At 51.7% G+C, this 15,538-nt stretch overlaps 1 protein-coding gene across 8 annotated transcripts in view; it reads right to left on the reverse strand.

Moving 5' to 3' along the window:
* Nucleotides 1–15,538, reverse strand: part of FAM120B (family with sequence similarity 120 member B) — an 88,906-nt gene that overhangs the window by 49,761 nt on the left and 23,607 nt on the right. For 7 of the 8 annotated variants that reach the window (XR_009354383.1, XM_059176441.1, XM_059176442.1 and 4 more), the window contains 2 exons: nucleotides 9,597–9,698; nucleotides 2,000–2,172 (listed from right to left, as the gene is read on the reverse strand). Coding sequence is in view for 7 of the 8 variants with exons in the window: in XM_059176441.1 (XP_059032424.1) it covers nucleotides 2,000–2,172; nucleotides 9,597–9,698 (275 nt within the window). In the remaining variant the exon portion in view is untranslated. The remainder of the gene's footprint in view (nucleotides 1–1,999; nucleotides 2,173–9,596; nucleotides 9,699–15,538) is intronic. The other variant, XM_059176443.1, reaches the window with a different exon arrangement.

A 15,538-nucleotide genomic window follows, 5' to 3' on the forward strand; every position in this document is an offset into this window, starting at 1 on the left:
ACACAACGGACATTACTCTTTAAAGCACCTGCTCAACTAGAGATTATAAAAACTATGTAGCTCGCTCTGATGTAAACCCACCCTTCCTGAGAGTTCTCAGATAAGCCCTCAATAAAAACTGTTACTGCTGACCTGGAGCCTCGGAGAGCCCGTTCCCACAGGTCCGGCTCCTCACGTCGCACAACGGAACGTCTAACGTAAGTGTAATCACAGAAAAGTACACTTTTATAAATTTACCTTTTCAGCCCTATGAAACCCTAAGAGAAATTCACCCTGGGAGTAATTTACAGTCCCTTTTCCATCTCTGAGAGGTCACTGATATGTCCATTCACTGTTTTTCCGTTTCAAAAAGCTCCAATTTAAACATGCTCTTTAAGTCTGCCCCGCACTGACTCACAACAGATTCTTAGTGAAGGTCGTCATTACTGGCGCCTGTGGGAAGCTGCTGTTCCGAGGTCTGGACACAGTCACCTGCACGAGTGACAAGCGCAGAGCCGTGAGGAGTGACTATCAGCAGGTACAACCCTCGGACTGAAAGACTAAGTCAAAACGTGTGTTCAAGGAATGGCTGTTCGTATGCACACAGACAACACGGAGAAGAAAACACACGTGTTTCTCTGGAGGAGAAACCTCAGTTCCAGGTTATCCACCATTCCCAACCCCCGCAACGGCCTCTCTCAGCCACGGTGGACAGAAAATACTGACGGATACATGCTTGAGTATTCCGTAAATGACATCAAAAGAAAGGCAGTTTTACACTGAAAAACCCATGCTCTATTCAATTGTATTGCTGAGTCTGGTACCAGTAACGAAATGTTCTCCTCAAAACAGTGAAGCTCAAGTTTACGCTGCAGCCATGTGAAACCGATCACAAAGCAATAAAACTTGAAGTCGTTTAACCACATTTTTTAAAAATGCGAAACGCAGAACTAGCTACAGATTAGAAATGGAAAAGAAGCATCAGTACAAAGCTCCTTGAAATGTAATTCCACGGTAAGAGTGAGTTTCTGGGACAACCAATACTTCATAAAGTGAATTCAGGTCTGAAAAACAGTCACGTATATCTCTATTCCGGGCAAATGAGAATACGGTGTTTATGCCAAAGGAGCGCCAAGATCCACCAGAGAGAGAGGCCAGAGTAGAAGGCAAGACAGTCCAAAAGCGTCGAGAGGACAGGAGGTCTGAACGGGCTGAAGAAAGAGAGACGTGAACAGAAAGAACTTTTTGTTGTTGTGACAAATGTGAGACCGAATCATCTAGAAAATAACAGAGTGAAGTAAGAAAGTGGGAGGAAAGAGGCTGAAGAGGAGCGGCCCGGCCTCTCTCCTGAGGGGTCCGAACACTGCCCCGCGCACGGACAACTGTTACGAAGACAAATGCTCTCATGGGCCTTTGTACTTTCCACACATAACCAAGGCGTAAAACAATGAGACCGAAACTGCCTAACTTGTCGAGGGATAGCAGTTAGGGCCCTGCACGGCATCTGTCACGTGAGGCCTACAACCCCCGGTTCAGACGGGCAAGGAAGACACAGACCATGACAATGACGGCCCCCGCGGACATTTTACTGGGCATGTCTGCAAAACATGCCTCATGCTTCCCGCAACGCGATGCCCCAATAACCTCAGGGGGCACCCACTGCCTTGCCCTAGACTGGGCAGTGAAGGGAAATGCTCAGTAAACACCACAACACCGGGGCCCTGGCGGGAGCAGCCCCCGGACACCAGCGGCACCCGGGCAGGCAGCGCACAGCTCAGAGCACGCTTCTGCCCCCGGTTCCCACGCCTCTGCCGCACGGACGAGCATCACGAGCCTCTTCCAACAGACAGGCGTCCAGCAAGTGTGGACAGGGAGCCCTTCCCAGTTCGACAGCTGCGAGGGGCAGGTCCTGGGCAGGAGGACACAGGGATGGGCCCACCCAGGCCCCCAAGTGCCACACTGCACACAGCGGAGAGCAGGCGCGAGGCGTCGGTGCAGCGCCTGACAAGGCTGCGGGTACCTGCACGAAGAGGTAGATCAAGAGGCAGCACAGCGCCTTGAAGGGGTTTTCCACCGCCTGCAGCTCTTCTCTGGAGGAGGAGAGGTCGAAACAGCCCAGGAGGGCGTCCAAGCGCCAGCCCTGTACTCCCGGCTCCTGGTTCAGCCACAGTGATTTCAAATCCGGTGTGCCCCCTAGTTTAAAAAAAAAAAAAAGCCCATTTACCATTATCCTTTGCACCAGCAAGTTAACAACATGCTTCCTGTAGAATTTCAATGAAGAATAAAAGACCCTAACCTCTGCCCTTTCTGACATCTTTGGGCCTTAGGTTAAGGGACAAGAGAGTGAGCAGGAACAAACCACCTGGGGGTAAGAAACAAACGCTCAAGGCCAGCAGGTCTGCACTTCACGGAGAACACTCCTGTTCCAGGACTATGTTTTGGGGGAAACTAGGGCTTCTTTCCTACGGTGCTGTGGCCTGCATTATTAGGAAGGCTTTCGGAGTATGTTTAGAAGGTCCTGTCTCCGGGTATGGGAAAGAACACAGCCGCGGTGTGTTGCTGGTGCAAAGATCACCCACTTATCCTGTCAGCTTGCTCTGATTCCTCCAGACCAGCCGTTTTCAAACTTCAAGGTAAAAAGAATCCACTACAGAGACTGTAAAAAACACCATCTTCCTGGGTTCTGTGTGTATGATGCCGGGAACCTGCACTGAGCAACCTGGAGGCTTGGGTGCGGGGCATTCGTGGGCCCGGCCTCAGAAAGCATGGCCCTAAAGTTAGCAAACAAGAGCAACAATGTTGTATCATTTAAATTATTTAAGTCTAAAAAAACAACCCTTACTCATTTCCTTAAATCACAACAAATGGCCCCAGGCCTCTGAAGAAGGGGGTGGGGGGCTCTTGCCGGCATCTGCAAACACAGGCAGGTCCCAGGCCGAGCCAGGCCCCACTCTGGGCAGCAGCTGTGACTTCTGTCGGGTCATGAAGCTACAACACCACGCCTCAAGAGCCAGGGCGGCTGAGGTCTCCATGTCCCACGTCCACGACGGAAACCGAACCCGGGACCCGAATGGTCAGAACTGAAGGACTCGATGAAGCAGCTCTCCTCCTACGCCCACTGCTCAGAGTGTCATTTACTACTCTTGGCCACGATCTCCCACCACCGGAAGTGGAACAACCCAGCAAAGCCACCTGCATTCCTGAAACAGCTGAAGTGTTACCTAAAAAAACTTGTTCATTATTTATTTTGGAGAGAAAAAAAATCATTTTTCTCTTGAAAGAAAGAAAATAGTGAAGACAATTGGCAAAAAACAATGTATGGCACCAGTTAATAAGATAGAGGTATTATTCCAGGATTATCGAGGGTCAGCCATGACTTCTTAGAAACATACTTTTCACAAAATCATTTTGTAGGGTCAGCAAACTGTAGCCCATGGGCCAAATCCAGCTCACCGCCTGTTTTTGCAGGGCCCTAAACTCAGAATAAGTTTTCACATGTTTAAGTGATTAAAAAAAAAAATGCAAGAAAATCAAAGGAAATGCCAATTTCAATGTCTCTGAATAAAGTGTCACCACAACGGCACCACACTTACTCCCCTAGGTGCTGTCTGTGGTCCCACACGGTCCAAGTGCAGAGCTGGGCCACGGCAGCAGAGACCATGATGCCCCCAAAACCTAAAATACAGACGTTTGCCAAGCCCTGATAGAAGGTAAGTGAGGAACGTCCCATCATCACAGCTATTTCAAATGTACTCAAGTAGCTGAAAAACATTTTTTCTGACTCTAAAAGTCATGCATTGTAAAAAACTAAGGGAAAAAAAAGCATCAGAAAATAGCAAATTTACAATCCCACCACTCACATATAGCTGTGTTTGAAAATACAGTTTCTAGTCCTTTCCTCGATGCATACACAACATTTACACACAGCCGAGAGGCCAAGTCCCCAGCAGAGTGAGTGGGGACCGTCAGTGGAAACACTGCACCTTGCATTTCATTTGCTCACTCATAGAGTTTAAAACAGAAAAAATGAGGTTCACGGGACATACTGAGAGCCAAGTACTTGTGGCAGCAATACGCAAGAGATGTCCTGAACAACCAGTTCCACGCCAGCAGCCGTCACTCTGGCCTTGATGTCACCTGGGAATCTGTTATAACTGCAAATTCGTGGAGCACCTGGGTGGCTCAGCTGGTGGAACATCCGACTCTTGGGCTTCAGCTCCAGTCGTGATCTCATGGGGTGTGGAAGTAAGCCCCGCACTAAGCCCACACTGGGCTCCATGCTCAGCGGGGACTCTGCTTGACTATTCTCTCCCTCTGCCCCCCTTTGTTCTCATTTCTGTGCGTGTGCGTGCACGCGTGCGTGTACATGCACACGCTAAATCCTAAAAAAGAGAAAAAAGAATTGCAAATTCTCAGGCCGCACCCCGGGCCTACTAATCTAACTCCAGGGGTCAGGGAGCAGCATCTGCTGTAACGTGCCCTCCAGGTGATTCGGACACAGGCAGAGTTTGAATACCATTCTATATTTTTCCACAAAACAGCCAAGAAATCATTAACACAGATAAGAAAAGAAAAACTCGCAATGATAAAGAAATTGGTTCTTGAGGTCTAATGATAAAACGGATTACAGAAAACCACCAGTTTGAAAAACCATGTCCTCAAAAATTTCTAATTCAATTCGAGAATGTGAATCCTAAATTCAATTAATAATTTATTTGGTCAAAAACTAGGTACTGGGGGCGCTTGAGTGGCTCAGTGGGTTAAAGCCTCTGCCTTTGGCTCAAGTCATGATCCCAGGGTCCTGGGATCGAGCCCCACATCGGGCTCTCTGCTTAGCAGAGAGCCTGCTCCCCCCCCACCCCCCGCCTGCCTCTCTGCCTACTTGTGATCACTGTCTGTTCAATAAATGAATAAAATCTTAAAAAAAAAAAAACAAAACAAAACTAGGTACTGAACACCTGTTTACATATCAGTATAGGAGACAAGATACCTCTGCAGCCTTCTCCGGAAACCAAGGATCTCTGTCTCCAATACGAGACAACATATCCCAGGGCTGCAGTCCTTTGATGTCACGTGCAGTACTTGCTAGGCTGCGTGGGACCCTGAGGAGCCTACATAATGGCCCTAATTATAAGGTTGGTTCTCTTCCTAAGTAGGGCCCAAGAGATTTACTTCTCGGTTGATAGATTTCATCATCTTAAGCCAGAAGATGTGAATTTCCTTGAAGGATCATTTAGATTAGTTCTCCTCCATGGGGAAACTCACTCCAGATGAAGTGGTTTAAACACGTGATAATCCAAGAGGGCTGAGCCTACCTAACACAAAGACACCACTCATAATTTCAGTTTAAAAGAAACCCATTTTGGGATGCCTGCGTGGCTCATTCGGTTAAGTGTCTGCCTTCGGCTCAGGTTATGATCCCAGGGCACTGGGCTCCCTGCTCAGCGGGGAGTCTGCTTCTCCCTCTCCCTCTGCTGCTCCCCTGTTTGTGATCTCTCTGTCAAATAAATAAATAAAATCTTTTAAAAAGTTACCTATTTTGATCAGGACCAGACGGCAGATCAGCCCAGAGCTCCTCCCCACCCCCCCACCGCCCGCCACACACACACCCTTGCTCCTGGGACAAATAAGACTGTGCCTGCACGGATGGCTCCTCGACCTCCCCCAGAGCTCCAGGGGCAGCTGAGATATTTCAAAGAGCCACAGACCTAAACAACTGATCTCATCTCTAGGCCACCAATCAGCATCACATCTAGAACACATCAGCTTCAAAAACCAAATCCTGCAGCTTGGTCAAGGATTCTGTGCGAACAGATGGACAGGAGCGCCTCGGATCCTTCCGAGGGACCTGAGCCCATGGAGGAAGGAGCAGGGGGGAGGGAAGGAAGTCCCTTCTGTGGTCGCCAACTCTGAAGACCTTCTGCAGAGCCACCTGGAGGGTCTGCCCGGCAGAGGGCTGCTGCCTGCACCCCGTGAGTAACAAGGCCGTGGCGTCCCATAGTTTGTGCTGTCACAGCAACAGAAGTGAGCGGATAAGGAGACTCCTATGACCGGGGCAGCTCTGCACGCGTTTCACACGGAAACACATGACCTCATCAGCGTCCTCTTGCAATGACTTCCCTGGCCCACGGCTGCGGAGAAAAACCATAAGCCTGTCTGGCTCGGGTCCACGGTCAGCACGAAGCGGGTCAGAGTCTCGAGATTAGCGTGCACGTAGCCGACGTCTCGAGCTCACCTGTGAAGGCTTTAGTCCCCAAGTGTGATTTACATGAGTGTTTACTTAGCATTCCGTTTCCCAGAGCATTCCTGACCAACGGAAAACAAACTAAAAATCCTGACACCCTCACGTGCAAACTGGCTGGGTGAACTTCAGGAGCCTATTTGTAACAATCATTCAAAACAGGAGTTCTGGGCGCCTGGGTGGCTCGTTGGTTGGACGGCCTCCGGCTCAGGTCATGATCCCGGAGTCACGGGGTTGCGCCCCGCATTGGGCCCCAGCGCCACGGGGTCCGCTGCTCCCTGACCTTCTCCTCGCTCATGCTCACTCTCAGATAAAGAAATAAAAAAATCTTAGAAAAATAACAATAAAGGTAAAGGCGCTCACGCAGGTACGAACAGAGCAGAACGCGGTAACGCACACGTCTCCCACAGGAAGCTTCGGGCGCGGGGATGTGGCCCAACGCTCGACGGGGGCTGGGACCCGGCTCGCTCGGACTCGTCAGCGGCGCCGCGGGCTCCACCGGGGAAGCCTCGGCCTCCGGCTTGGGTCGTGGTCCTGGGTCCTGGGAGTGAGTCGCCCTCGGGCTCGCTGCTGGGCCGGGCCCCGCGGCGCCGTCTGCGCTCCTCCAAGGAACCAGCACTGCGCTCCAGACGCCGATTCTCCTCCCGGAACGCGGCCTCCGGGGCAGGAAGCGGGCGGGGCCGTCGCCGTCCCGTCGCCGCTCGGCCTTCGTACAGCCACCGGGGCCGCACGGACGTGCCGCACGGACCGCGGGGACACACGGACCGCGGGAACACACGGACGGCGGGGACACACGGACGGCGGGGACACACGGACGGCGGGGACACACGGACCGCGGGGACACACGGACGGCGGGGACACACGGACGGCGGGGACACACGGACGGCGGGGACACACGGACCGCGGGGACACACGGACGGCGGGGACACACGGACGGCGGGGACACACGGACGGCGGGGACACACGGACGGCGGGGACAAGCGACGCAAGCGGGGCTGACCGACGCGCCCCGTTTCCGGGAAAGTCGCGCTCCGGAGGCGACGGCGAGGTTCCAACACCCGCGCGGCGAGGACACACGACGTCGCCGGGAACGTCCACCGGGCAGCCACCGGGCAGCCGCGGGAGCAGGGCCGGGCCGCCTGCGGAGGGAACCCCGCGCCGCCCCGCCTCTGGGCACGAGAACGCCCTGCCGAGCGCCCGCCGGGGTCTGGGGTCTGGTCCGAGGCTCCTGAGGCCGCCACACGCGGAGGAGGACGCGAGCGCCTCGAGGGCCCGCCCGGGGCCGCGGCCGCGTGAAGGAAGCGCCGGCTCCGCGCGTCCGAGGCCGACCGAGGCGCGTCTCCGGGTGCGCGGGGAGCGAGCGGGGCAGACGCGGCGCGACCCGGAACACGGAGACCCACGACCGCCCCCCGCGGCTCGCGCGGACCGGAGCACGGGGCGGCCGCGGGGCTCCCGGAGCACCTGCGCCGCCGCCGAGCCGGGACCGGCCCCCGCACGGCCGCCGCTCAGCAGAGGGGACGCTCCGGCCGCCCCACCGGGACGCGCCCCGCAACGGCATCGGTGCAGCCCGGCCGCTTCCAGCCGTCTCGGGACAACAGAACCACCGGACCCGTGTCCCACAGGACAGTCGCCGTCGCACAACAAGGGCACAGGCACCCGCCACGTCGGGTCTCCCGAGCCCGGGGCGGGACGGCGCCCGCGCGGCCGCCGGGGCAGGGGAGCTGCCGGGACACAGATGCGCGCGGCCTGTCTCGCTTCAGCTTAACACCGTCGGGCGGGCGCCTGGGGGCTCCGCGCGTTGAGCCGCTGCCTGGGGCTCAGGTCCTGGTCTCGGGGTCCTGGGATCGAGCCCCGCGTCGGGCTCTCTGCGCGGCGGGGAGCCTGCTTCCCCCTCTCTCTGCTTGTGATCTGTCTGTCCAATAAACAAAATCTTTAAAAATAAATAAATGAAACCATTTGGCACTTTTTCCTCTTGGATACAGAAAAGTACTGAAGTTTGGAAACCCTGTCACTTTCGTGCCCTCACTAACAGGAGCACAAACAGTCCTTCGTGTCCGCCACACCCCGTCCCAGCAGCTAAGGCAGCCCCACTCTCCCCCTGCCAAGCTCTTCGGCGGCCCGGGGGCCCCACACGGCACCTTCACAGCCCCCGCAGGGCCAAGGGGCGCCTGCGAGCCCCAGAAGCGGCCTCGTGATCACCGTACGGCCTCCAGAGTGGACGACAAGGTTCTGGGGAGCGGCCTTTCCAACTAACAAATAGAATGAAGTGGAGCCCAATGCGCCCTTGAATTCAAACCGCGACAGAAACGGTAGGAATCCCTCTCCGCGTGTTATTTTTGGAAAGATCCAAGAAGACAGAAATCACATATATAATAAAACATGGAAAAATTAGGTTGGCTGGCCTGAAAAAATATCTCTTGCTGTATAAGCAGAGGTTAATTCATCTTCATTTCTTTTTTTGATAAATACCTTTTGTGGTTCGAGTCCATCACCAGCTGAGAGAATAAGGAAATACTCCCTATAGTAACTTTCCTCACCTTCCTTCCCAACAAGATTCCATTTTTAAGAAAATTGTTTTGCAGTCCTCGCACCCGTATTTGGTAAACTGGGGACCCGCGTGCTGGGAACAACAGTGGCACGAGAGAATTCAACGCATACAAAAACGGAATATCAAAGTCTCAGAAAACATCCGTCCTCTGCAACCACGGCAAGAACCTCCGAATGACCCTCAGCAGCTCCTCTTCCTTGGCCTGCCCTCAGGTACGACTCTGTCCCCACGCAAACTCCTGACTCGTTTCAGGCACTCAGAACTTGCAGGAAGAAAAGACTTCAGCTAATTTTTAGGTGAACTTTGCTTTTCATTCCCTCCCATTTAGGTTTTAAGATAACACTCAAGAAGAGAAAACTTATTTTTCAGCTAAAATGACTTTCCTTTGTCTTCCCTTTCCAGTTCACCAACAAACTTCTGGCAGGAGTTAGGAGAGCTGGTTCAAGCTGGACATCAGAATCCCTGTTAATGCAGCACGGGTTTACTAAGCGACGCCCAGCTACCGGGCTGGGGATCAGGCAGCAACGGGCCTGGGCCCACAGCCGTGCTCCCCTTGGTGTGTCTTGCTGTCTGCTGATGTCGACCTTGTACAAGAGTCAGGGCAGACAGAGGCAGAGCAGACAGAAGACCGGCCCAGGGTCCATCTGTGGGACGAAGGCCCACTCCTCTGTTTTAGAACGTTATTAGACACGCTCCTTGTGCGTCCAGGGTTGACATGAAAATCAGTGTATGTGCAGTTCCAGAAAAATCTGTTTCTATGGTGGATCCATTACTGGACTTGTATCTGGTGAGCAAATGAGTGATTTCCTTAACCCCAACCGTCTGTACCTGGAATGTTCATCTGCAGAGGCCTGACGAGGTCCGGGTGCCTCAGCGGGTTCCCCGAGTACACGAACCACTCCTTGACGGTGGGGCAGGGGCTGGCGCCATCTGAGTGAAGACAGCAGGGTCAGGAGAAGCGCGTGAGTATCAATACTGGTCACCAGGCTAACGCGCGAGCACACCCAGCTCCACTGGGGGCCAATTTCAAGTTGGTGAATACAAGGAGTTCTCACATCCCCGCAGCGTGCTTCCTCCTGGGCCCTCGCATTGCTCCACACAACACTTAGGGAAAACTGGGAGTAGCACAGTTCTTTCTAGTCTTTAATTCAGTGTTTTGTGCAACTATCAAGACTATTATTACACTAGACAATTTAAAAAGCTAGCAGGAATAATCTAGAACAAAGGCATTTCCGTATGTTGGATTGTTAACTGCTATTAAAAATTCAGTCCGTCTTCCGTTCTAGCTTACTCCGTGACCAAAGCCAGAAGGTGGCTTTCCTACTCGACATGCTCACCTACCTTGGGGTCACCAGGCTGCTGTCTTTCCAGCACTCGAACCCAATGCTTCCCCTCCCCCAGGGCGCTCAAGACCACCCCCTGGCCCTTTGGGACCTGGCTTCTTACCCTACACGGGCCCAGCCCTGCTCAGACCACCTTCAGACTCACCCCATCCAAGGCATTCTCCATGCAAATGCGAGCTTTTTGGTTTTTGCTTTTTTACAATGAAAACTGGACCAGGACACTGGTCCTAACTGAAGATCCCACAACAGCAGCCCCCTGTGCCAGCAGAAGGGTGCAGACCTGGGAGCACGCCAAGCCTCCAGCTCCCACCCCACTGCATGCTGCCAGCCCCAGCACCCCCAGCTGCACCTGCACATGGTGACCCGCAGGGTTCCCGAGTCTCTGGCCCATCACCCCCCAGGGATGTGTGCTGTTGGGCTGGGTCCCCAGGGAAGCCAAAGCCGTCTCTGGCTCACCCCCTGCTCCTCAGCTGGCGAACCTCACACCCTCAAACTCACGTGCCTTTTCTCACCTCCTCGGCCCATGTCCACCACACCCCCACTCCAAGCCCGCTTCTCTCCTTGCCCCGACTTCCGTGCTGTCCGCCGCAGCACTTTGGCCAACACTGCACACGCCACCGTCCCCCCCTCACTGCCACCCAACTGAGCTCCTGAGACCTCGTCACAGTCCTTAGTCCCAGCACGACGCCCAGGGCAGATGCCTGTTAACACAAAGTTTAATAAACACGTTCAACTTAAATCTCACAAACACAAAAAGAAAGAAAGAACTCTGAAAAGTGTTCTTGTAGTTGTTAAAAACAACCCCCCCCCCCCAACTCTCTATGTAACCCTCTTGGCCTATGTATTCATTACACTAAAAAGCAGTCAACAGAGTGAATATTTCAGGTCGCTGTTTCTGAACGGAGCGCACTCTCTCACACCCAGAGACAGACCTCACTAGGCACAGTATCTCACGGACAAGAGCTCTCCACCAGCCTGCCGGCTGTCTTTTTGGAAAATTATCAAAACATTTACAAAACCACATTTTATACCATCTTTCAACTGAAACTGTTCTAACCCTCCAAACCCCAGGGTTTGGGGTCGCCCTCTCAGAGCTTTAACGTTGAAGAACGCAGGAAGAAGGCACGGCCATCATTTATTGGACACTTACTAGGGAATCTACCTGGAGAAGTCAGTTTTGGGAAATGCCACACACCGGTCAGCTACTCCGCTACAACCCAGGAAGAAAGAGCCGCCCTCGAAAACCAGCTCACCAGGCTCCACACACCCCAGATCTGCACAAACCAGGCCGAAGGGCAGCATGGACTCCAGCGTCCTACTTCTCCAAGTTTACATCACCACAGACAGCAGATTCCTTCTTTTCTTCATAATTTAGACCAGTGAGGATTAAGTCCATATTAACTACAGTTTCTCCTAATTAACAAAAGAACAAAAGCTTTTGCTTTTCAGGTGAATGACTTAATTCCAATGAGTCTCAGTGACCACGCCACGCAGCCACAGACCAAGAGTGCGCCGGCTGCTTAAAAGGCAGTACCTAAAGGCTACTGACAGAGGCGTGAACAGGAAAACCCGTAACCCTTACCACATTAGAAATGGACCAGCCAGAGGATGCAAGGTCCAACAGACCTGCTGATCGGAACTGTTACTCCTTGAATGAAATTCTATCTGAAACTACGGCAAGGACGCAGGAAATGACAGCGATACAGACAGTGCTTTCTCAGGAGGGGCAGGGCGGGTAGAGGTGAGCGGTCACTAGGCAGCGTCTGCAGGTTCTCTTGCGCCCTGCCCTCACCCTAGTGAGCTGCCGGGCAACAGGAGCTCCGTCAGGGTGCCTTCCCTCCTTCCTCTCCCACAGGAGAGTAAGAGGGCAGCGTACAGTGGCTAGAAAATGTGTCAGCATTTACAAAGAATAAGCATTATATGATGACTCATCCAAACCTAAATATTCATGCAGCAGCATTTTCACTTTTTTTTTTTAAGATTTTTTATTTATTTATCAGAGAGAGAGAGGGGGAGAGAGCGAGCACAGGCAGACAGAGAGGCAGGCAGAGGCAGAGGGAGAAGCAGGCTCCCTCCTGAGCAAGGAGCCTGATGTGGGACTCGATCCCAGGACGCTGGGATCATGACCTGAGCTGAAGGCAGCTGCTTAACCCACTGAGCCACCCAGGCATCCCGCATTTTCACTTTTAATCCAAATTATCCCTCCTACAGACACAAACTTCCCAGTCCTTCAAAACCCAGAGCCAGGAGCAAAGTGTTACCCGAGATCCTCTTAAAATAAACAGATATTGCTGAAAAATGCTAGAGGTTAGCCGATTCTCTGGGGTACCACATAATTTCAAAGGTTTTTCTATAAAATTCCTCAAAGAAAACAAGGGGCAATGAACTCCTGGATACTTGGTCTGAGCAATATTGTTTTTGGATTCATCTCCTGAGGCAACAAAAGCAAAAGCAAAAAAGCAAAAATAAACTATTGGGACTTCAACAAACTAAAAAGCTTCTGCCCTAGGGCACCTGGGTGGCTCAGTTGATTAAAACGTCTACCTTCAGCTCAGGTCGTGATCCCAGGGTCCCAGGATCAAGCCCTACACTGGGCTCCCTGCTCAGCAGGGAGACTGCTTCTCCCTCTGCCCACCCCCGCCTGTGCTCTCTCTTACTCTCTCTCTCAAATAAATAAATGAATAAATCTTTAAATAAATAATTAAAAAGCTTCTGCCCAGCAAAGAAAATCATCACTATAACCAAAAGGTAACCTAGTGAATGGAAGAAATTTGCAAATCACATATCCAATAAGGGTTAGTATCCAAAGTATATAAAGAACTTCTATAACTCAACATCAAAAAACCAAACAATCTGATTAAAAAATGGGCAGAGAACCTGAAGAGACATTTCTCTAGAGAAGACATCCAGATGGCCAACAGACACATGAAAAGATGTCTAACACCACTCATCATCAGAGAAATGAAATCAAAACCACAGTGAGATCTCCCTCGCACTGTCAGAACGGCTAAAATTAACAACACAGGAAACAACAGGTGTTTGTGAGGACTCAGAGAAAGGGGAGACCTTGTGCAGTGTTGGTGGGAATGCAAGCTGGTGTGGCCACTCTGGAGAACAGCACGGAGCGTCCTCCCAAAATTACAAGTAGAACTACCATGTGATACAGTAATTTCATTTCTGGGCATTTACCCGAAGAAAATGAAAACACAAATTTGAAAAGATCTATGAACCCCTATGAACCCCTATGTTTGCTGCAGCATTATTTATAACAGCCAAGATACAGCAAGAGCCCAAGTGTCCAGTGACTAATGGACAGACAAAGAGCTGGTGCATGCAACACACACACACACACACACACACAGAAGAGTATCAGTCAGCCCTAAAAAACAATGAAATTTTGGGCAGCATGGATGGATCCAGAAGGTCTCACGCTAAGCGAAATAAGCCAGACAAACACAAATACCAAATCATTTCACTTGTATGTGGAATCTACAAAACAAATGAACAAACAGAAACATACTCCTAAATAGAGAAGAACGTGGTGGCTGCCCGAGGCAAGGGGGGTGAGATGATGGGTGAAAACAGGGAAGGAGATTAAGAGGCACAGACTTCCAGTCATAAAACCACCAGGCATGGAGATGAAGTCACAGCATAGAGAACGCATCAACAACCCTGGAAAAAGTGTATTCGGTGACCGACAGCGACCAGACTCCATGTGCTGAGTGCCTCGTAATTTATACAAATGTCGGGTCGCCACGTTGTCCACCTGAAATGAATACAGTACTTTATATCAACTTACCTCCATTAAAAATTTAAAAATAAATAAATAAAACTGCCTAAATAGGAAAGACAAAATTTCAAAGGTTTTAGCCTGGTATGCACTTTGAAACTATAGCAGAAATGTTTACAACAATTTGGTTAATCTGAATTAGAATGAAATAATCTTCTTAAATGCCTAAAAATCAAGAAAGAGAAGAGGAAACTTGAGTTTGGCAATTCCAAAAAAACAAAAGTCGATTTTCTCACTCAAACTTTCAATTTGCTCGGCTCTGTGTTCAAAGGGATAAAGAAGTTGAAGAAGTCCTTGCTAGTTAAACTCCCTTCAAGCCGTAATATATTTTTTTAAGACTTTATTTATTTGACAGAGAGATCACAAGTAGGTCGAGAGACAGGCAGAGAGAGAGGAGGAAGCAGGCTCCCCAGTGAGCAGAGAGCCCGACTCGGGGCTCAGTCCCAAGACCCTGAGATCATGACCTGAGCCGAAGGCAGAGGCTTAACCACTGAGCCACCCAGGCACCCCAAGCTGTAATGTTTTATATAGAAAATGGGAAAACGACATGATCAAACTTGGTCTCCTGCTATTCCCAAACAACAGACACATCGATGCACACTCTACAATCGTCTGTATGTAACGAAGATATTTTGCCTGGAGCAAAGCTGTGCAATGGTCCACTCTCGCAACCCGTCCCCCAGGGAAGCTCCAGCTAGCTTTCACTGACCACTCTCACTTGGCCTGCAGGGGCAGGGAGGGCCTGTGGGCAGACGTTGGGGGCAACAGCAGGCGAGGGGAGAGTGAGGAGAAGTCGTTGATTACAATCGCTCTATTTTTAAGTTTAATAAACCACCCCTCAGGCTTTTAAAGAAAAATATTTGTCCTTGTAGTTCTGGAATATAAGGCTGGTTTAATCTGTATTTATATATGGCCTGAGTCCTGAAAAAAATTAAAAAATTCCCCACACGTACTTTTTTGCATAGACAGACCTCAGATGGTAATGAGCTGCTGGCCTGTAGGCGCTCTGTGAAGGCGCCGCACGCCTGGACTGCCCGTGCTGAGGCCACCAGCCTCCTCCTGCCGGGTGGGCTTCCCAGGGTGTCACTGAGCGAGCAGGCGGCTCTTCCCCAGCTCTGCTAACGACCTGAAGGAAGGGAGCAGGACAGGCTCTGCCTTTGGCATCTTTCCAGTTCTTTTCTGTTTCCTAAAATACACAAGGCTTTGCGGTGACACAGTAAGCGAAGACTCTCACAAGGAGACGGAGCTGGAATCTGAAGGAAGAAGTGCCGTAAAGTCACGGTGATGACTGCGCGATGCTCCCTCCGGGGGCCGGAACACGACGCGGCCACCGAAGCAGCGCACACTCCTCTGACAAAACGCCGGCAGGAGTGTCACCAGCACCCCCACATCACCGGACGCGCTCTCCAACGTGTGGCCACAATGAGGGATCTGTCCGGTGCCCGCACCTTCCGGCTCAGACCCCCAGGGTCTACAGCTGTGCAGGTGTCAGAGGCTGGGTCTAGGGCTCAGGGTCTACACCTGCGGAGTTAAAAATGCCTTTTGTTCCAAAAACACCTCACTTTAAACAAGTGGCTCCCACTTGTCCATCAGGCTGGGCGCAGAGAAAGCTGCTCAGCTCGTGCTCCTGCCATCTG

This window comes from Mustela lutreola, chromosome 6 (assembly GCF_030435805.1).
Source record: "Mustela lutreola isolate mMusLut2 chromosome 6, mMusLut2.pri, whole genome shotgun sequence".
NCBI lineage: Eukaryota > Metazoa > Chordata > Mammalia > Carnivora > Mustelidae > Mustela > Mustela lutreola.